Raw genomic sequence first — 23,035 nt, forward strand, 5'->3', positions numbered from 1 at the left:
CACATTGGACTAGTTTCCTTGCCAGAAGGTCATGGGGGACCTTGTCGAAGGCCTTACTGAAATCCAGGTACACTACGTCCACGGCATTCCCCGCATCTACCCAGCTTGTAACTCTATCGAATGGCTTCAAACTACAAGAGAGGAGATAGATTCCATCTCAACATGAGGAAGAACTTCCTGACTGTGAGAGCCGTTCAGCAGTGGAACTCTCTGCCCCGGAGTGTGGTGGAGGCTCCTTCATCTAAGTCATTAATAAAGATGTTGAACAGGACGGGCCCAGGATGGAACCCTGCGGCACTCCGCTTGTCACTTCTTTCCAGGATGAAGAGGAAACATTGGTGAGCACCCTCTGGGTTCGTCCATTTAACCAATTACAGATCCACCTCACCATAGTTTTGCCTAGCCCACATTGGACTAGTTTCCTTGCCAAGAAAGGAGATAGATCCAGGTACACTACATCCATAGCATTCCCCGCATCTACCCAGCTTGTAACTCTATCGAATGGCTTCAAACTACAAGAAAGGAGATAGATTTCATCTGAACATGAGGAAGAACTTCCTGACCGTGAGAGCTGTTCAGCAGTGGAACTCTCTGTCCTGGAGTGTGGTGGAAGCTCCTTCTTTGGAAGCTTTTAAACAGAGGCTGGATGGCCATCTGTCAGGGGTGCTTTGAATGCAATATTCCTGCTTCTTGGCCGAATGGGGTTGGACTGGATGGCCCATGAGGTCTCTTCCAACTCTAGGATTCTATGAATCTATGTTCAGATGGAATCTCCTTTCTTGTAGTTTGAAGCCATTGTTCTGCATCCTAGTCTCCAGGGAAGCAGAAAACAAGCTTGCTCCCTCCTTCTTGTGACTTCCTCTGGCATATTTATACATGGTTATCATATCTCAACTGAGCCCCCGGTGGTGCAGTGGGTTAAAGCCCTGTGCTGGCAGGACTGAAGACTGACAGATCGCAGGTTCGAATCCGGGGAGAGGCGGATGAGCTCCCTCTATCAGCTCCAGCTCTTCATGTGGGGACATGAGAGAAGCCTCCCACAAGGATGATAAAACATCAAAAATCTTCCGGCGTCCCTGGGCGACATCCTTGCAGACGGCCAATTCTCTCACAACAGGATGCTCCTGACACGGCCAAAGAAGCAGGAATATTGCATTCAAAGCACCCCTGACAGATGGCCATCCAACCTCTGTTTAAAGCGTCCAAAGAAGGAGCCTCCACCACACTCCAGGGCAGATAGTTCCACTGCTGAACAGCTTCACAGTCAGGAAGTTCTTCCTAATGTTCAGATGGAAGCTCCTTTCTTGTAGTTTACCCATTCTGTATCTTTGCATTTCGTTTTTTCTGCCAAAGTGGAGTATCTTGCATTTGTCACTGTTGAACTTCATTTTGTTAGTTTTGGCCCATCTCTCTAATCTGTCAAGATCGTTTTGAATTCTGCTCCTGTCCTCTGGACTATTGGCTATCCCTCCCAATTTGGTGTCGTCTGCAAACTTGATGATCATGCCTTCTAGCCCTTCATCTAAGTCATTAATAAAGATGTTGAACAGGACCGGGCCCAGGACGGAACCCTGCAGCACTCCACTTGTCACTTCTTTCCAAGATGAAGAGGAAGCATTGGTGAGCACCCTCTGTGTTCGTCCATTTAACCAATTACTGATCCACCTCACCGTAGTTTTGCCTAGCCCACATTGGACTAGTTTGTTTGCCAGGTCATGGGGGACCTTGTCGAAGGCCTTACTGAAATCCAGGTACGCCACATCCACAGCATTTATTTATTTATTTACTTTATTTGTATACCGCTCTTCTCAGCCCTTGGGTGACTCAGAGCGGTTTACAACAGTTTAGGTATACAGGATACAAAATCATTATGCATTTAAAATACAGAAGCATCACAAGTCATTAACATCATTAACATAGGCATCAAAACATCAATACATCAATATAACAAATCCATCTGGTCTAGTCGGTGAAATGAGAATCCAAAACTAGTTGTCCGTTATTCCATGTTCCAATAATCAGTTAATCAATCACACTGCTTAGTCAAATACCTGTTCAAACATCCAGGTCTTTACTTTCATCTGGAATGCCAACAAGGAAGGGGCCGATCTAATATCTGCAGGAAGGGCATTCCACAGCCGAGGGGCCACCACTGAGAAGGCCCTGTCTCTCGTCCCCGCCAGGCGTGCCTGTGAGGCTGGCGGGATCGAGAGCAGGGCCTCCCCGGACAATCTTAATGTCCTAACATTCCCTGCATCTACCCAGCTTGTAACTCTATCGAATGGCTTCAAACTACAAGAAAGGAGATAGATTCCATCTGAACATGTGGAAGTACTTCCTGACTGTGAGAGCTGTTCAGCAGTGGAACTCTCTGCCCCGGAGTGTGGTGGAGGCTCCTTCTTTGGAAGCTTTTAAACAGAGGCTGGATGGCCATCTGTCAGGGGTGATTTGAATGCAATATTCCTGCTTCTTGGCAGGGGGTTGGACTGGATGGCCCATGAGGTCTCTTCCAACTCTAGGATTCTATGAGTCTACTAGCTGTCCCCTGCCACGCGTTGCTGTGGCCCAGTCTGGTGATCTGGAAAATAAAGTAATGATAAAGTATTAGTTTATAATATATGTAATTTCTTTATGCTTGTGGGTAAACAGTATTTCTTGTTGTTTCTTTGTCAGTGAGTGTCTGGTTTGCCCACTCTGGAACATGCAACAAATAATTGTCCTTCTTTAGGGGTCCCTTTCAAATCTATGATACAATATCTGTGTGTGTTCGAATCAAATGTATCTGTCTATATCTCTGGCTGGATGGCTCTTTGTCAGGAGGGCTTTGATTACATTTTCTTGCCCTGATGAAAGGAGTTGGACTGGATGGCCTTAAGTATTTTCTGTTGCTTATGGGGGTTCTGTGTGGGAAGTTTGCCCCAATTCCATCATTGGTGGGGTTCAGAATGCTCCTTGATTGTAGGTGAACTATAAATCCCAGTAACTACAACTCCCAAATGTTAAGGTCTATTTTCCCCAAACTCCATTTGTGTTTATATTTGTGCATATTGAGTATTCGTGCCAAGTTTGGTCCAGATCTATCATTTTTTGAGTCCACAGTGCTCTCTGGATGTAGGTGAACTACAACTCCCAAACTCAAGGTCAATGTCCACCAAACACTTCCAGTATTTTCTGTTGGTCATGGGAGTTCTGTGTGCCAAGTTTGGTTCAATTCCATTGTTGGTGGAGTTTATTTATTTATTTATTTTACTTGTATACCGCAGTTTCTCAGCCTAACCGGCGACTCAACGCGGTTTACAACAAGGGTAAAATCAATCACAATATACAATTTAAAACACAAAAGCACAATATACAGTATTACACAACAACAACAACACAATGCTTCTCATCACTAAAATCATGATCCAAATTCGTTGTCCATATTTCCATTCCTGTAATCGTCACATTCATTGCACTGATTAACCAAATGCCTGTTCGAACATCCAAGTTTTTAATCTTCTTCGGAACACCATTAAGCTTTTAAGCAGAGGCTGGATGGCCATTTAAGCAGAGGCTGGATGGCCATCTGTCAGGGGTGATTTGAATGCAATATTCCTGCTTCTTGGCAGGGGGTTGGACTGGATGGCCCATGAGGTCTCTTCCAACTCTTTGATTCTATGATTCTATGATTAGCGAGGGGGCTGATCTTACCTCCATGGGAAGGGCGTTCCACAGCCAAGGGGCCACCACAGAAAAGGCCCTGTCTCTCGTCCCCGCCAGCCGCACTTGTGAAGCAGGCGGGATAGAGAGCAGGGCCTCCCCAGAAGATCTCAGGGTCCTGACGGGCTGATAGCAGAGATACGTTCGCATAGGTAACTTGGGCCAGAACCGTTTAGGGCTTTAAAGGCCAACGCCAGCACTTTGAATTGAGCCCGGAGTTCAGAATGCTCTTTGATTGTAGGTGAACTATAAATCCAAGCAACTACAATTCCCAAATGACAAAATCCTAATTTTTTGAGTGATGGTCACTCCTTGTGTTGTGAGTCGTTTTGTTGCCAAATTTGATGTGATTTCGTTCATTGGTTCTTTTGTTTTTAAAGTACTCATTAGGCACAGAGCATTTATATATATAAGATAGATAGATAGATAGATAGATAGATAGATAGATAGATAGATAGATAGATAGATGATATCAAAGCCGAGCTGTTTTCTAATGAGGTGGAATAACGGTTCTGAGGAGGCGGGGAGATCACTTCCGCCTCTGGAGGGGATGGAGCAGGAGCAGCTGAGGGGAGGGGAGGGGAGTCCGCGGCGGGGCAGGGGCGTGGCCGGCGGGGTCCTCGGCCAATGGGGAGGCGCCTGAGTGGCCGGCGGGTGGCGCGCGGCGGAGAGAGCGGAGGGGAGTGGGCCATGGCGGCGCGCGCGGGCCCTCCGCAGCGGGGGACCTGGGAGACCCGGATGGCCCTTCTCGCGGCGCCCGCGCGGCTGCTGCTGCTGCTGCTGCTGCTCCTCTGGCTGCCGGGCCTGGCGGGTGAGCGGCGCGTCCCTTTCCTCACAGGGAACACTCCCTTTGGGCGGCAGAAGAGGAGGAGGAGGAGCGGGGAAGCCTCCTGTCAGGGAAACTTCTCGTTTAGAGTCCTATAGGAAACTCTGCCACCGTCCAGGGCGCGGCGCAGAGTTTGAACAAAGAGCCTCCCCCCCCCCTCGCTTCCCTCAAAGCCCCCCGTCGCTGAGGCCGCGAAGAAACTTGCTCCCAAATCAATGCACAGGCATAATGCAATGACGCGCTTCAGGGAAACCAAAGCTTGATCTACACTGATTTATAATCGACTCTCTGAATTCAGATTACTTTCTTTGAGGTTGTTGTAAGTTTTTTCGGGCTCTATGGCCATGTTCTAGGGGCATTCTCCCCTGACGTTTCGCCTGCATCTATGGCAAGCATCCTCAGAGGTAGTGAGGTCTGTTGGAACTAGGAAAATTGGGTTTATATATTTGTGGAAAAACCAAAAAAAACAAGATTATGGCAACAAGAATGATTGACAACTGGAAAATAGAGGGAGAAAATGTGACAGACTTTATATTTCTAGGCGCAAAGATTACTGCAGATGCAGACTGTGGCCAGGAAATCAGAAGACGCTTACTTCTTGGGAGGAGAGCAATGTCCAGTCTCGATAAAATCGTAAAGAGTAGAGACATCAGACTGGCAACAAAGATCCGCCTAGTCAAAGCCATGGTATTCCCTGTAGTCACCTACGGATGTGAGAGCTGGACCTTAGGGAAGGCTGAGCAAAGGAAGATTGATGCTTTTGAGCTGTGGTGTTGGAGGAAAGTTCTGAGAGTGCCTTGGACTGCGAGAAGATCCAACCAGTCCATCCTCCAGGAAATAAAGCCCGGCTGCTCATTGGAGGGAAGGATACTAGAGACAAAGTTGAAGTACTTTGGCCACATCATGAGGAGACAGCAAAGCCTAGAGAAGACAATTATGCTGGGGAAAGTGGAAGGCAAAAGGAAGAGGGGCCGACCAAGGGCAAGATGGATGGATGGCATCCTTGAAGTGACTGGACTGACCTTGAAGGAGCTGGGGGTGGTGACGGCCGACAGGGAGCCCTGGCGTGGGCTGGTCCATGAGGTCACGAAGAGTCAGAGATGACTGAACGAATGAACAACAAGAACATATCTGTGGAATGACCAGGGTGGGACAGAGAACTCTTGTCTGCTGGAGCAAGGTGTGAATGTCTCAACTGACCACCTTGATTAGCATTTGATGGCCTGGCAGTGCCTGGCAGTGTTGAGAGGTGACTAGATGTCCCAGATTATTTCCTCTCTGTTGCTTTGCTGTTGTAATTTTAGAGTTTTTTTTTAAATACTGGTAGCCAGATTTTGTTCATTTTCATGGTTTCCTCCTTTCTGTTGAAATTGTCCACATGTTTGTGGATTTCAGTAGCTTCTCTGTGTAGTCTGACATGGTGGTTGTTGGAGTGGTCCAGCATTTCTGTATTCTCAAATAAAATGCTGTGTCCAGGTTGGTTCATCAGGTGCTCTGCTAAGGCTGACTTCTATGGTTGAAGTAGTCTGCAGTGCCTTTCGTGTTCCTTGATTCGTGTTTGGGCAATGCTGTGTTTGGTGGTCCCTATTTATTTATTTATAATTCAAACTTATATGCCGCCACTCCCCTTGGGCTCGGAGGGGCTTACAAGAACAGGCTAAAATCAAACAACTATTTAAAAACAATTTAAAAGCAGCAATATCAAAAATCAAAGGCCTGTCGAAACAGGTATGTCTTACATGCCCTGCGGAAAGCTGATAAGTCCCGCAAGGCACGGACTTCAGGTGGCAGAGTATTCCAGAGTGATGGTGCCACTGCTGTGAAGGCTCTGCGTCTGGTTGCTGTTAGACGCAAGGTCTTACACTGGGAATTTCCAATAGATCTTGGTTCTCAGAACGGAGGGATCTCTGGGGTTGGTAGGGGGTGAGGCGGTCCCTCAGGTACATCGGCCCCAGACCATGCAAGGCCTTAAAGGTGAGTACCATCACTTTGAAAGTGATCCGGTGCTCAGTTGGTAACCAATGCAGCTGTAGTAAGATTGGTGTTATGTGGCATCTCATCGGAATTCCCGCAAGAAGCCGAGCAGCTGCATTTTGTACCAACTTGACCTTCCGGATCACCGACAGAGGAAGGCTAATGTAGAGGGTGTTACAGTAGTCCAGTCTTGAGATGACCGTAGCCTGGATCACCGTAGCTAGGTCGTCCCTGGACAGGTAGGGGGCCAGCCGTCTAGCCTGCCGCAGATGAAAAAAGGCGGTTCTGCTAACGGTGGAGACCTGGGCCTCCATCGTCAGCAGAGGGTCCAAAAGGACTCCCAGACTCTTTACCAATAATGACGGGCGTAGCGCCTCGCCATCCAGGATAGGCAGTTGGATATCCCCACTGCCCGGTCGACCCAGCCATAGGATCTCCATCTTTGCTGGATTTGATGGCCTGGCAATGCCTGGGGCAATCTTTTGTTGAGAGATGATTAGATGTCCCAGATTATTTCCTCTCTGTTGCTTTGCTGTTGTAATTTTAGAGTTTATTTTTAATACTAGTAGCCAGATTTTGTTCATTTTCATGGGGGTCTGACATAGTGGTTGTTTGAATGGTCCAGCATTTCTGTGCTCTCAAATAATATGCTATGTCCAGGTTGGTTCATCAGGTGCTCTGCTATGGCTGACTTCTCTGGCTGAAGTTGTCTGCAGTGCCTTTCATATTCCTTGATTCGTGTTTGGGCAATGCTGTGTTTGGTGGTCCCTGTGTAGACTTGGTATCCAGTAGACTCTTGCAGAAGTGAGAGGATCCCTCTTGTCCTTTGCTGAATTTAGCATTTATTCGATTTATTCGATTTTCTTGGTGGGTCTGTAGATAGTTTGTATATTGTGTGCATTCAGAAACTGGATTATCTGGCAGTGTAGATGGGTCTCAAAAGAGCAGCAAGCAGCAAGACTACTTCAGGCCCATTTATAATTCAAACAAATTATATTCTGACAGTATAATGCAGCTCCGAGACAACTCCAGGCCACGCTGGACACAGAATACAGGCAGCCAACGCGTGCTGCAGCATGGTTCAAAGGAGAAGCAGCACATTTTAAAAGTCACATGAAAGTCTGATATAAGCCACATATATCAGCAGATTCCAGTTTATTCCTGATCCCTCCTCTCACCTCATAAGGCTCCAATGCACCAATGTGAATTTTTCCAGTAATTGGGAAAAAGAAAAACATTCAAAGGGGTTTTGTAGCCAGGTTCTGTGGTAAGTGTAATAATCTTCCTGGCCTCAATTCCAGGCATGGCAATCTAATTACCTGCACAGCAAAACAGGTTCCTAGGATCATAGAATCACGGAAGGGAATACAAGGGCCATCCAGTACAACTCCCATCCAGGAAAAGCACAATGAAAGCACTCCAGTAGATGACTACCCAGTCTCTTCTTAACCCCCCCCCTCCCAAGAAGGAAGATCATTTTCCTATCAAACAGCTCTTCCTGATGTTGATGTGGAATAATAATAATAATAATAATAAACCTTTATTTATACCCCGCTACCATCTCCTGCAGGACTCGGTGCGGCTTACAAGAGGCCGAGCCCAAATACATCATAAAACATAACAACAACAATACCACAATAAATAAATCATAACAAAACAAAACAATACAATAATGACATGACGCAATTAAAAACCTCTTTTCCTGCAATTTGAACCCACTGTGCCATGCCTTACTCCAGGGGTCCTCAAACTTTTTAAACAGAGGGCCAGGTCATAGTCCCTCAAACTGTTGGAGGGCTGGATTATAATTTGAAAAAAACATGAATGAATTCCTATGCACACTGTACATATCCTATTTGTAGTGCAAAAAACACTTAAAAACGATACAATAATTAAAATGAAGAACAATTTCAACAAATATCAAATTATTAATATTTCAATGGGAAGTGTGGACCTGCTCTTGGCTGATGTGATAGGATTGTTGTTATTGTTGTGTGCTTTCAAGTTGTTTCAGACTTAGGTCGACCCTGAGCGAGGGCCAGGTAAATGACCTTTGAGGGCCGCATCCGGCCCCCAGGCCTTCGTTTGAGGACCCCTGCCTTAGTCTCTGCAGCAGCAGAACCACTAGCTTGCGTGACATGCTTTCAAATTTTTAAACAGAGCTATCATAGTTTCTCTAAAATCAGCTCCAAGCTGCATGATAGTGTCAGTGTAGGAGGGCCCTTTGGAAGTTTCAAACCTGTATTTAAGAAATGGGTTTAGCTGTGCAGATAATACTTCAGGAAATAAAGCACGACTGCTCAGTGGAGGGAAGGATATTAGAGGCCAAGATGAAGTATTTTGGCCACATAATGAGAAGACAGGAAAGCTTAGAGAAGACAATTATGTGGGGAAAATGGAAGGAAAAAGGAAGAGGGGCCGGCCAAGGACAAGATGGATGGGTGGCATCCTTGAAGTGACTGGCCTGATTCTGAAGGAGCTTGGAGTGGTAATGGCCGACAGGGAGCTCTGGTGTGGGCTAGTCCATGAGGTCATGAAGAGTTGGAAGCGACTGAATGAATGAACAACAAAGTGCAGACAATTCCATGGGCAGTCCTGGACCCAATTTGAGACCCAGATGATGATTACAAACTTCAAAGCACTGAAGCACATCAAGGACTTTTTTGTTAGAATTTTGTTGTTGGGCCGCCACAGTTTGACGCTAGCTTCAAACGTCATTCAATGGTTAGAGTAGATGGGGGTCTTACTTTTCAGGTGTCATCTGCCCATTATGTCATGGACAACTGCAGGAATTCTGATTAGACCAGGACTTCTTAAACTTTTCCCACTCACAACCCCTTTCTACCTGAGAATGTTTAGGTTGCCCCAGGTATTTAAAATAGGCATTAAAACCAAACATTTATTTATAAGAAATCAGCATTTGCAAAGCTTGCTAAACACGCTGGTATTCCTTTTGTTGGAGTACAACTGAAGCAATTTCTGTGAAGTAAGGTTAGGTGATCCCTTGTTCTCCGAGTAAGATTGTCCTCCAAGTGCGGTGTCCTGGCGGTGGGTACGTAGGTGGCTCTGGAGCCCTATTCTTGCCCCGCATGTTCTTCTGCAGTGAGGACATCTGCAAAGTCAATCCACTGTAAGCACTGCATGTTGTTGCTAACAGATTTGTGTAAATCTCTTGGTGGCATTTAGAAAGCTTTTATTGTTACCACATTTTTGTGACCACCACATTGAGCAAAAGCGACCCCATTAGGGGTCAGGACCCACAGTTTAAGAAGTAGTGATTAGACCACTAGGGTTGACACAAAATGCAAGTTTACAGGCAATTACTTAATTTTTAATGCTGATTTATTAGATTTTGAAAGAAAGATATAAAACTCAGGGGTGAGAAAGGCGGTATATAAATACTGTAAATAATAATAAATATTGTAGTTTACCTGTGAGAAGAAGCAAATCATTGTGTGTGTATGTGCCTTATGGTGAGCCTTAGTATTTCTTAGGCAACTTCTACATTGTCGTATCATCAGGATTATCAAAGCAGATAATCACATTATTTGGTTTGAATTTGTTTATATGAGTCTATACTGCCAGACTTTTAATGTTTTGAATCACTGATCTTAATTTTAATGTTAGGGACTTTCTGCTTTTGATATTTTGAATAACTGATCTTAATGTTAATATATTTCTTTTTTCAAAAAACCTCAGATTTTAATGTTTCATGCTTCGTACTCCTGGTCTATGACTATCACAATAAAATTCATTCATTCAGTTCAAAGCAGATAATCTGGATTTTATATGGCAGTTTAGGGCCCCTTCTACACTGCCATATAAAATCCAGACTCTCTGGTTTGAACTAGATTAATTGGCAGTGTTGACTCATGTAATCCAGTTCAACGCAGATAATGGTATTCTCTTCTTTGATAATTTGGATTATATGGGAGTATAGAAGGGGTTTGTTTATTGTTTACAACTGTTTATAGTATACAACTTTTGATATGGCAGTATTATTTTAAAAACAGATTCCAAGGTCTTTGTCAATGTAGTTGTTAGCTGTATTGGTAATAATTAATGTGCTTACAAATCATTTTGATCTTAATGTGTATATATTTGACTGACTTAATTGCTCAGAATACCTAAATTTAGGATTTCCAAAACAATTGTTAAAGGTTTGGAATTAATTATTTCAACCACCATGGCATATACTTGGAAATAATTATTCTTCATCGTGTCCCTTAGAGATCACAGGTATTTTATTAATTTTAACAGATACTTATTTCTTTACAGATGCATCTTGTTGTTATCTTGCAAAGGGTAACTTAATGTGTCGAGATGTTTGCGAACAGGTGAGTGGTTCTGACACATTTAAAATGTCACTTGCATGCCCATGACATTTATAGTCATGTGAGAAAAATATACTGAAATTATATATATGACCTACGTATTGAACATACAAATTAAATAAATATTTTAAAAGTACTTTCAGTGCGAAGAAAATGCCTTCCCCTGAATGAATTTGGTCTGCAAGGTTACAGTGACTGTAAACAATGCTTCGTATTTTAGTTATTTCCTTTCCTTTCCTTGATCTTTGAATTCCATCTGTATGTCATTATTAACAGAAGATTTTTCTTCAGATGAGCCTGGATGCTGTGAGCATAAAATAGCAAAGATCCTTTTTCAGTTCTGTTATGTTGAAATTATAAATTGTAAAAAGTGGAGTAGCTATCTCCAGAAGTTTCTATAGATTATTCTACCTCAATTGTCAAAGTATCTTTCCCCAAATCTTGTGTACTGGAGCTCAGTTCCTTTTTTTCTGTTGAAAAGGAATGTTTTCCCCCTTTTAAACCAGTTTAGGTTTGCGGGAGGGGGAGAAGTGTTTGTCTGATTCAGAAATCACATCCCTGGCTATTCTTGCAACTCGTGGCAATTCAAGGCACTTTTAGATAACACAGGAGATTCTGTTGTTTAAGATCAAAGTCCCAGAAATCAATTGCTCACACATTCCTGACAGATGGCTGACTCTTTAAAATCCTCTGAAGAAGGAGAATCCACCATTTTCTGGTGCAATCTGTTCCTCTGTCAAAATGCTTACTGCCAGGAAGTTCTTTGGATTACATCTGTTGCTTGTTATTCTTCTGCTGTAAATCTGTTGACAATAAAAGAGAGCTGACCATGTTGCTGTGTCTCAAAGAAGTGGCACTTCTTGTGTTGTTTTTCTTTGGATTTCGAACCATAATTATCAAGACAGCTCCCATCTAGACATTTTAAGCACTTCAGTTTCTGAAATCTACAACTTATGTAGGAATGAGAATGTGAGAGACAATTTTCTAGTGGTTTCAAAAAATGTTGGTATCAAGGATGGTTTCTTGATGGGAATTATGCCCATTAGGTTCTTGTGGGTTTTTTCGGGCTATAGGGCCATGTTCTAGAAGCATTTCTCCTGACGTTTCGCCTGCATCTATGGCAAGCATCCTCAGAGGTGAGGTCTGTTGGAAATAGGACAATGGGTTTATATATCTGTGGAATGGCTGGGGTGGGGCAAAGAGCTCTTCCTTGCTGGAGCTAGGTGTGAATGTTTCAACCTTCATTAGCATTTGAAGGCCTGCCTGAGCCTTCAATTATGAGAAGAGAAATTATGCCCATTTCTCTTCTTCCCTCAGAGAGGCCATGGCTTACTGTGCATTACTGCTGGTCTGCTGTTATCCTGCTCTCCATTAATACTGGCAGTGGCTTGGACTCATTTTGTTCATGCTCCCTTATACTTCTTTGATGTCTCTCTTCCCTTCCTTCTTTCTATGGCTTTCTGTGGCTTTAGGGTTAGGAAAGAGCCTTCCCCCTCCCCTACCAGGAATGATCTGGAAGTCAGTTTCTGAGACACTACTTGGGGAAAAAAGGCCTTTCCTGGGCCTAAGATGAACCAAGAGCCAAACATTTGAATAATTATCTCTGTGGCCCCTTGTTTAGAATGCAAACATATTTTTTTTTTTATAAAAGGGGGGGGGGGGTTGTATATTGCAAAAGCATCCCGTGGCCTGTGCTTTCACCATCTCTTTCCTTAGAATCTAAGGAAGGGATGGTGAAAGCACAGGCCATGGGATGACATAATAATGACATACAGATGGAATATGGAGCATTCATAAGAACTGTTCTGCCAGATTTCCAAAACAGCCAATGCGGACCAAACTGTATCCATGCAGGAAATCCATAACCAAACAAAGTACTTAGAATCATAGAATCATAGAGTTGGAAGAGACCTCATGGGCCATCCAGTCCAACCCCTTGCCAAGAAGCAGGAATATTGCATTCAAAGCACCCCTGACAGATGGCCATCCAGCCTCTGTTTAAAGCCTCCAAAGAAGAAGCCTCCACCACACTCCAGGGCAGAGAGTTTCACTGCTGAACAGCTCTCACAGTCAGGAAGTTCTTCCTCATGTTCAGATGGAATCTCCTTTCTTGTAGTTTGAAGCCATTGTTCCGTGTCCTAGTTTCCAGGGAAGCAGAAAACAAGCTTGCTCCCTCCCCTCTCATCTTACAGTCAGGAAGTTCTTCCTCATGTTCAGATTGAATCTCCTTTCTTGTAGTTTGAAGCCCTTGTTCCGCGTCCTAGTCTTCAGGGAAGCAGAGAACAAGCTTGCTCCCTCCTCCCTGTGACTTCCTCTCATATATTTATACATGGCTATCATTTCTCCTCTCAGCCTTCTCTTCTTCAGGCTAAACATGCCCAGTTCTTTAAGCCGCTCTTCATGGGGGCTTGTTTTCCAAACCCTTGATCATTTTAGTCACCCTCCTCTGGACACATTCCAGTTTGTCAATATCTCTCTTCAATTGTGGTGCCCAGAATTGGACACAATATTCTAGGTGTGGTCTAACCAAGGCAGAATAGAGGGGTAGCATGACTTCCCTAGATCTAGACACTATGCTCCTATTGATGCAGGCCAAATTCCCATTGGCTTTTTTGCTGCAACATGACATTGTTGGCTCATGTTTAACTTGCTGTCCACAAGGACTCCAAGATCTTTTTCACACGTACTGCTCTCGAGCCAGGCATTGTCCCCCATTCTGTATCTTTGCATTTCATTTTTCCTGCCTAAGTGGAGTATCTTGCATTTGTCACTGTTGAACATCATTTTGTTAGTTTTGGCCCATCTCTCAAATCTGTCAAGATCGTTTTGAATCCTGCTCCCGTCCTCTGGAATATTGGCTATCCCTCCCAATTTGGTGTCGTCTGCAAACTTGATGATCATGCTTTCTAGCCCTTCATCTTAGAATCAAAGAATCATAGAGTTGGAAGAGACCTCATGGGCCATCCAGTCCAACCCCCTGCCAAGAAGCAGGAATATTGCATTCAAATCACCCCTGACAGATGGCCATCCAGCCTCTATTTAAAAGCTTCCAAAGAAGAAGCCTCCACCACACTCCGGGGCAGAGAGTTCCACTGCTGAACAGCTCTCACAGTCAGGAAGTTCATGTTCAGATGGAATCTCCTCTCTTGTAGTTTGAAGCCATTGTTTCGTGTCCTAGTCTCCAGGGAAGCAGAAAACAAGCTTGCTCCCTCCTCCCTGTGGCTTCCTCTCACAAGTCATTAATAAAGATGTTGAACAGGACCGGGCCCAGGACGGAACCCTGCGGCACTCCACTTGTCACTTCTTTCCAGGATGAAGAGGAAGCATTGGTGAGCACCCTCTGGGTTCGTCCGCTTAACCAATTACAGATCCACCTCACCGTAGTTTTGCCTAACCCACATTGGACTAGTTTGTTTGCCAGAAGGTCATGGGGGACTTTGTCGAAGGCCTTACTGAAGGCCTTACTTGTGTTTTTACAGTTGCTTTAATCCTTCCTGTAAGTGTTCAGTTGTTCCTTCAAGAAAGATTGAAGTGAAGTAGAATGTGCACTGTTTTGTGCTTGTTTGTGTGTGAATGTGTAGATTGGTGCACTATTTTAAATTATTTTTTAGAAAAACTGAAGGTCTGGGCTTGAACTGTGTAGTTTTTCTGGCATTCCCAATATTCTTATTCTACACTCTTTCCTCATCACATTTCAGTTTTTTTCCCTTTCCTCTCTTTTTTAAAAATTGTAATCTGGGCTCATGGTAGTAATAATGGAGAGTTACCAGGGTAGCTTAGGAGTTTCAACTCCTTTTATTTTTCAGTTTGATTTGTAACAATCATCTTGGTGTAACTTGCTTTAGTTTGCATCTGGAGGCTGGAGCTAAAAGTAGTATTTTGTGGTGGTGTTTGTATCAGAACTTTGGTTTGTAATCATGATCTGAAAATTCCTTATCTCCTCTTCATTTCACTTATTGTGCCTTCTGATTCTACTGACCATTGGTGTTTCTTTTTGCACCTGTGGTTTTGTCTACCCATGTCGTTTTCTGCTTTATTTTACCAACTTAGCTTCATTGTCTCTTATTAATAATATTATTTATTATTCTTTGTAATTTGTCAAGATTTCTGCACACAATTATTCTTTTATTTTCAAGAATAAAAGTGCAAAAACCCCTAACTTGGCCTTTTACTTGTATTTTAATTGTTTGTAATATTTCTTATTTTTTATAGATTTTGACATCCAAAAGTGACTCTCATTTGAAACACCTTCTACAACGTGCACCTGAATATTGTCCAGAATCAATGGTTGGTATATCTGAGTTTGGTAAAACACAAGACTAAAGCAGCAGCAACAATAAAAGACTTGAGCAGCATAAATATTTCAAAAACAAAATATTTTTTTGTTTTAATTGAAATGTTTTATTCTTTGGGCATGCATAATAATTATAGAGAACTGTGACATGTGATAAAGCAAACTGGTAGAATCTTTATGATTCTGACATTTTCTAAAATAATTGTTCTGCGTGTGTGATAGTCAACTGGATTCTTGCAAACATTTCAGTTGAGTTCAAAAATATATGATGAGGGTGAGAGAGCATTGCTATAATGCTTTTGATGAGAGTACAAGATTAAGTTTCGTTTTCATCAATATGGGGTGTTCCCTACATATTGAAGTCACCTTAATCAGCTCTCTCTCTCTCTCTCTCTCTATATATATATATATATATATATGAGAGACAGTAAATAGCATCATAAAGAGCTTTTAGGCTTCATGTCATCAGAGAGAGTATTAAATGTGTCTCCTCTGAGGAAGAGTTCTAAACCTTCCCACTACCCAAAACAGTCATTGTAATGATCATCTTCCTAATAACTGCCTGGTACCCTTTATATGATTAGCAGGATAGAGAGAAAAGTATTTCCTGATGATCTTACTATCTTAAGTAGGGTTGAATGGGAAAAATCTTAAACTATTGTATTAAAAAACTACCCTAAATCAACACAGCATCCAGAACTAAATGCCAGTATTACTAAAAGTCTACTAATGGCTGGTTATCTGTGCTTTCAAAGTGATGGTACTCACCTTTAAGGCCTTGCATGGTCTGGGGCCGATGTATCTGAGGGACTGCTTCACCCCCTACCAACCCCAGAGATCCCTCCATTCTGAGGACCAAGATCTATTGGAAATTCCCAGTGTCAAGACCTTGCGTCTAACAGCAACCAGACGCAGAGCCTTCACGGCAGTGGCACCATCACTCTGGAATACTTTGCCACCTGAAGTCCGTGCCTTGCGGGACTTATCAGCTTTCCGCAGGGCATGTAAGACATACCTGTTTCGACAGGCTTTTAATGTTTGATATTGTTGTTTTTAAATTGTTAAATTGCTTTTAAATTTTGTTAGATTTTAGCCATTCTTGTAAGCCGCTCCGAGCTCTAGGGGAGTGGCGGCATATAAATTTAAATAATAAATAAAATAAATAAACTTCCGCATAAACATATTTATTTTGTTCAAATATTTTAAAAATGCTTGTCTTCTCACATGATATCTAAATAAACACATAATTACTTTTTTAGGGAGAAGTTTGGGGCTGTATAAATTCTTCTTTGCCAGGTAAGAGGTATTTCCATATTTATGATTACTTAGGTCTACTTCATAATGAGGCATATGTATGTAGACATGGATAGGATCAATTAAACATTTTGGTTTTTTCCTAACTCATTTAAAAGGCACTATTGCCATTGCTTGTTACAATAATGAATGAATCAATGAATAAATGAATGAAATGAAATGAAATGAACTTATTCAAAGGGTACATTATTTGGGGTAGTCATGTTGGCCATTCAGCAAAATACAATAAAATATACAAAATAGTGAAAAGTTTTTCGTCAAAATATTTCATGTAAGTTTTTGAGGCTTCACTAGCTTTTTCATGAAGTGAAATGTTAAAAATCAAACAGGAGAAGAAATGTGACAATGTTAGAGTAACATTTTGTCTCTGGTGTTCCTTCTATTGTCAGCTAAGATGACCCGAAGGGATCTCAGAGCAGACTGAGGCCACTTCCCTTCTTGGCCATGTGAGGACCAGGGATAAAAGGGCAAAAAAAAAAAAGTCAGGTAATAAAATTTAAACTCTACTAGCACCTATTTTGTGGAGTTTGGATTTTATTCAAGTAGTATTATCCCTTGCCAGCTAGCATGACTGAACATTTAGATAACCATAGCTATGCAGCTTCTTATAGAACTAATAAAAAAGGACAGAATAATTCACAAAATATATAATGAAATCCTTCAGTGTCTTATCCAGCACAGCTGTAAAAAAAATCTTACAGATATAAGATATATGCTGAAAAGAATTTGGAGTTTTCTGAAATTCTCACTAAGGCTTTGAAAAAGATTATTTTGGCTTCTGAGCTACTGTACGTATTCGTGTGTAGACCAAAAACATCTGAGTTCTGAAAACATTATTTGATGTACAAATGAAATTCCCTGGTAGAGGCATGATCACTTCTATGTTATGTCTTAGCTAGAGGATAATAGTTATAATTCACATATACAATGTTATACATATTTTGTAACTTTTTTCCAAGGTGTTTTGAAGAAATCTGATGGCTGGGTTGGCTTAGGTTGCTGTGAGCTAGCCATTGTTGTTGAATGTCGACAAGCATGTAAACAGGTATGTTTAAAATATATATATATTGTTAATAGTGAAATGAATGTTTGCTGACCTCTATAGCCAGCATACACTTTCTGTAACACATGCGCACCACTCATATACTTATTTATGTTCTCTAATGGAGAAAACATAAAAACCAGATTTTTTTCAATTTCATAATGTATTGAGGTTTTAGTCTGGTACTCAGCTTTAACTTTATATTTACAGTCAGCCCTCCACATTAACAGGTTGGGTATTTTTTTTTTTTTTTGCAGATTTGATTAATCACAGATTTAATTAAAACGTTATCTCCCTGAATCTCTTCAGTCCTCCAGTGTGATCCTATGGTTATCTTGCAGCATAAATTGACCTTGGAGTTGTGCTGGAAGATGTAGAAATTAATGAAAGAAGTGTTCTCACAAATAAAAAAGTAGCAGTTCTTTAATGTGTGGCTTTTCAGTTTCACACTAATCCTGTGCTAATAAGCCCAGCGAATGTGGAGGGCTGACTGTGGTATACCGTGAAGCAATGCCACAAGAAAAGAAAGAACAACAAAGAGTTGTGTTGTATTAACAATGTTGCTCAGCATGCCTCTCAGAAGTACTCTTTTGAATAGCACTGTGGGTTCTAGTGGCAATTGGGCAATGGGGATGCCTTTCTACTGTCAAGGTGATTCAGGGCGGTCTTGTCAGATTACAAAGTGGACTGTAAATTGCTTTTGGGATGCCAATTCCAGGCTGCTTTGCTTCTTAATGTCAAGTCATCCTAAGTCTCGGTTAACCTAGGTTACACAGCATCAACTACTGGCCAAGTAAGAGTTCAAAGGTTACCATGCACTTTTGTCACTTACTTCTATAGTTTTATCTAAATTTTCAACATACTGTGATCTTTAAATATTTTATTGAAAGGACAAATTGTTCAAATGTAGTGGAAACATTTTCATTTAATGAATATAAACTAATTTTTAAAGAATTTTTAAAGCAATGATTTTTTTCTGTATTTAGAACACTCAAGTTGTTCAAGTATATTGGTGTAGAAGAATGATAATGTTAGTGACTTTTTCTAAATTCCCACAGTATACATTTTCTGTATAGTTATTTATTAAATGGTTTTGTTTTTTCAGTAGTCTAGAATATATGTTGGTAATGAAATAAATATAATTTCAGGCATCTTCAAAAAATGGTATTTTGAAAAATTGCAGAAAAGAATATGAGGTGAGTATGTTACGCATAATTTGATATTTTTCTCTCTTATAAGCATGCTTCAGCTTTCTATATGTCATTATAATATCAGATAACAATTTTTGAACCTTAATGAAGTCAAAATAAACCAAGTTAAACTATTTCTGCTGATATGGATGAGATATAATAGTTGCTCCCAGCCAACTGGTTTGCAACATAAATCTGTTTTCTCCTGCTTTTTCCTCTGGTATTTTCCTTTTTCTTGTTTTAACCAGAGTTCTATATTACACACACACCTTTAAAGCATAATGACTTTCGGGACAGGGCAATAAAGCAGCAATAGGAAAGATTACCAGGCCAATTAGATTTGACGCTGCTGACTAAGATTTTTTACAATGGTGTATTTTAATATTGAGATAAATTCTTTTAATGTTTATGTACGTGTATATGAATTTGTGTCCTGGCATTGAATGTTTGCCGTATATATGCTGTGCTCCGTCCTGAGTCCCCTTCGGGGTGAGTAGGACAGAATGTAAATTTTTAAATAAATAAATGGTTTCTTTCAGACACTTTGGCTGTACATGGTTACAAAGGGATTTGGTTTACAGAAGCCGTGCTTTGTGTTGATAAATTTGTGATGTGAATACGTGGAGAGCTGTTGGTTCACATGAAGCTTTTATATATTACCGTGTTCTAGAATGAGATTTTATGGGTTAGCTATGTTGCTGCCTTCACTACAGTTGAAACAGGTTTTAGCTGTTCTTGCCTTTGAATGGTATTGGAAGGCTCCCCATGTAAGTGCAAAGAGGGAGGATTCTGGCCCAAGCTGGCTTTTGAAAATGGAGGAGCATTAAACATTCTTCAGTGAATGTGGAGTGATTATTCATGTGTTGACCAATTATGTGGCTGATAGGCATATATTTCTATTATGAGTGATACGGGGGAGCTGGCCCACATGGCCCTGCCCCTCTCCTGATTTGTTTCAGTATAAAGAGAGCTGTTTAAACCATGTCATGGTTAATGCTGTGCAGAAGAAGTTTTCTAGGGAGGATGACATAAGATCATAAAAACAGTCCTGCTAGATCACACCAAAACCCCATTTGAGCCAGCACTTTGTTTCTCAAAGTTGCTCTGAAATTTGGCTCCATATAAACTAACTATGGCTTGGGTTGTTGTAGGTTTTTTCGGGCTATATGGCCATGGTCTAGAGGCATTCTCTCCTGACGTTTCACCTGCATCTATGGCAAGCATCCTCAAAGGTAGTGAGGTGTTTTGGAACTAGGAAAAAGGGTTTATATATCTGTGGAATGACCAGGGTGGGACAAAGGACTCTTGTCTGCTGGAGCTAGGTGTGAATGTTTCAACTGATCACCTTGATTAGCATATAATTGCCTGACAGTGTCTAGAGCAAACTTTTGTTGAGAGGTAATTAGATGTCCTTATTTGTTTCCTCTCTGTTGTTGTGCTGTTGTAATTTTAGAGTTTTTTAATACTGGTAGCCAGATTTTGTTCATTTTCATGGTTTCCTCCTTTCTGTTGAAATTGTCCACATGTTTGTGGATTTCAATGGCTTCTCTGTGTAGTCTGACACAGTGGTTGTTAGAGTGGTCCAGCATTTCTGTGTTCTCAAATAAAATGCTGTGTCCAGGTTGGTTCATCAGGTGCTCTGCTATGGCTAATTTCTCGGGTTGAAGTAGTCTGCAGTGCCTTTCATGTTCCTTGATTCGTGTTTGGGCAATGCTGCGTTTGGTGGTCCCTATGTAGACTTGTCCACAGCTGCATGGTACACGGTAGACTCCTGCAGAGGTGAGAGGATCCCTCTTGTCCTTTGCTGAACGAAGCATTTGTTGGATTTTCTTGGTGGGTCTGTAGATAGTTTGTATGTTGTGTTTTCTCATCAGCTTCCCTATGTGGTCAGTGGTTCCCTTGATGTATGGGAAGAACACTTTGTATGGTTTGCTGGGAACATTATGCTGTCTTTATGCCTCTGTGTCAAACTCTGACACCTATTAAAGTTTACAGGCAGCATTCCGAAATGGATCTAGTAGGAATTCTTTAACTTCAGAGTATTCTTGAAAATGCTGTCTTTTATTTTAGGAGAAAGCTGGCCATTTTCTGAAGTAATTGTAGTATCAGGCAACATGCCTAACAGAACAAATTGTTGTAATAAAGCAGTCTTATATTTTATAGCTGTCGTTATTTAGATGTGTTGTTGGAAATTATATTCTTGTTTTGTTGAATGTATGTGCACATAGAAATGTTACAATTAATCTGTTAACATATTTGTGCCAATAATATAGTGTAGATAAAGTTGGATTTTGCCAAGTATTATAAACAGCAATGTTTATCTGTCTGTCTCCTTTTCAAACCAGAAATCTCTTGCTATGTTATGCTATCTCTCCTCTCTGCAAGAAGAACACTGATTTTAAAATTGTTTTAGATCCAGCTACATATTAGACCATTTGCCATGATAGAAATGTGTAAAAAATAAAGCATGCTCACACACCACACTAAACTAAGGTTTCAGAAATCTTCATCCTGTTCAGATAGGAGAAATGAGCAGAGAATCATAAGTCTCACTGTTGCTGCTTCCTACTCATATCCAGTGTGCTTTTATTTATTTACTGACTTCATACCCAGTTTTTCTCTTATATGGGGCCCCTGCTAAGCCAGGGATGAAAAACTTGTGGACCTCCAAATATTTTCGGACTCTACCTGCGATCATTACTAGCCAGTATGGCCAATGGTCTGCAACATCTGCATAGGCACAGGTTCTCTCCTATCATGCAAAGCTGTAGTTGCCTATAGCACTGGAGGAGACAGACAGTATTAAGTATAGAGATAGGCAACAATTTCATGTTTCTGCAATTACTGTAGGATATTTCTGATCCTTTTAGGCAGCATTGTAGAAAGATGATGTTGAAAATAAAAGATAAGACCTAACCAACTAAAATGGTTAACTCCATCCTTAAAGCTACACTGGAAAAACAAGGAATCCCAACTCTTCATGGATTAATTTTCTTCACAAACAGACATTTCCATATTGAGATTTCTTTATGTTTTTGTCATTTAAATTAGAATCATAGAATCATAGAATTGAAAGGATAAATGCAATGGCTTCCTTGTTCTTTAACAAAATGTAGCATGTGGACTGCTGTCTTTAAGATTAAAGGCATCCCAACCAGTTCCTCGATCTCCCAACCAGTTCCTCCATTTGCTTTCAGAATAGTCAGCCAACTTTCTTTGACTGCTGAACATGCCCACTCATCACAGGGCTTTATTCTCCTCTTGTGAAAGTGCAAAAGCATTTTTGGTGTTTTATTAATCTTGAGGTTTTCTGAAGTCTCAAACATCTCCTCTCCTCTCTTTCTTGCACTTGAGCAATTTTATTTTGGCTGCATAAGTATTGGTAGTTTGAAAAATTGAGAAAACTATTAGTATGCTACTTAACTCCCTTTCTAATTTCAAGTGTATGTTTGAACAGATTTTTTCCCTAAAATTTCTAGCCTCTGACATTTGTGTAGAGCCTTTCTAACAGAGGCTTCTCACGCTGTAGTAAATAAAAGGCACTGTGCAGCTATTCCTTTTCTCCTTAACAGATTTTCTATGGTAAGATAAATATAGAAGCATTGGTGGTCAAATCAAGAGGGTGTTATAAACACAGGGCATCATCTGAAGTCTCTTTAAAATTTATTGAATGAGGCAGGGCAAATGGAGCTACTCACAGTTCAGTTCTCCTGAAATACTATTTAGCCTTATCTCTTCTAAAACTGTTATATACTTCACTGTCCATATCTGTAACCTTTCCTCTATTATGCTGTGTGTTTCCTTCTCTTTTCTGGGTTTCTACATTGCTGTAGGAAGTTGACCAATATTTGTTGGAGAACGAAAAGGACAGGTAAGAAAAATGGGAGTGAAATAGTGAGCATTTATTATGTCAGAATAGTTTCTTTTCTTAGTTCTCCTTCTTTATTCTGTTTTTGTTGGAATGGTATCATATTTCACAATTTGTTCAAGAATGATGAAAAGTTTAAGAATATAAAATTACTACTAACATTTTTGTATACTAGTTACAAATACATTTTCTCATATTTCTAATTTCCACTTAACATTATCAGTGGGTAAATAATTGGGATGTTGATGTGTTATCTAGTGAAACCTGTATAGCATATCCCAAGTCAATCTGCCCTGTTGGGAAAAGAGTTAATACATTGCATTCTCTGACCAAAAGTATTTTGTACCATTTTTTCCATATTGTCAACTGAAAAATTGTAATAACATGACATTTATAAGGACAGGAATGAAATAGAAGGCCCTAGAGGTATTCTTAAAAAGTAAATATGATGGGCAACGATACCCAGCACATTTGAAATTATATCTAGCTGCACT

The 23,035-nt window shown here is 41.1% G+C and overlaps 1 protein-coding gene across 2 annotated transcripts in view; it reads left to right on the forward strand.

The window, feature by feature from the left end:
- Positions 1 to 4,337: 4,337 nt before the first annotated feature.
- The window catches only part of RECK (reversion inducing cysteine rich protein with kazal motifs), a 61,439-nt gene continuing 42,741 nt past the window's right edge, over positions 4,338 to 23,035 (forward strand). The window contains exons 1-7 of one of the 2 annotated variants that reach the window (XM_067470148.1): positions 4,338 to 4,510; positions 10,778 to 10,836; positions 15,046 to 15,120; positions 16,387 to 16,423; positions 17,401 to 17,486; positions 18,632 to 18,679; positions 22,507 to 22,544. In XM_067470148.1, coding sequence (XP_067326249.1) covers positions 4,390 to 4,510; positions 10,778 to 10,836; positions 15,046 to 15,120; positions 16,387 to 16,423; positions 17,401 to 17,486; positions 18,632 to 18,679; positions 22,507 to 22,544 — 464 coding nt within the window. In that variant the 5' untranslated portion in view covers positions 4,338 to 4,389. The remainder of the gene's footprint in view (positions 4,511 to 10,777; positions 10,837 to 15,045; positions 15,121 to 16,386; positions 16,424 to 17,400; positions 17,487 to 18,631; positions 18,680 to 22,506; positions 22,545 to 23,035) is intronic. The other variant, XM_060781482.2, reaches the window with a different exon arrangement.

This window comes from Anolis sagrei, chromosome 6 (assembly GCF_037176765.1).
Source record: "Anolis sagrei isolate rAnoSag1 chromosome 6, rAnoSag1.mat, whole genome shotgun sequence".
Lineage (NCBI taxonomy): Eukaryota > Metazoa > Chordata > Lepidosauria > Squamata > Dactyloidae > Anolis > Anolis sagrei.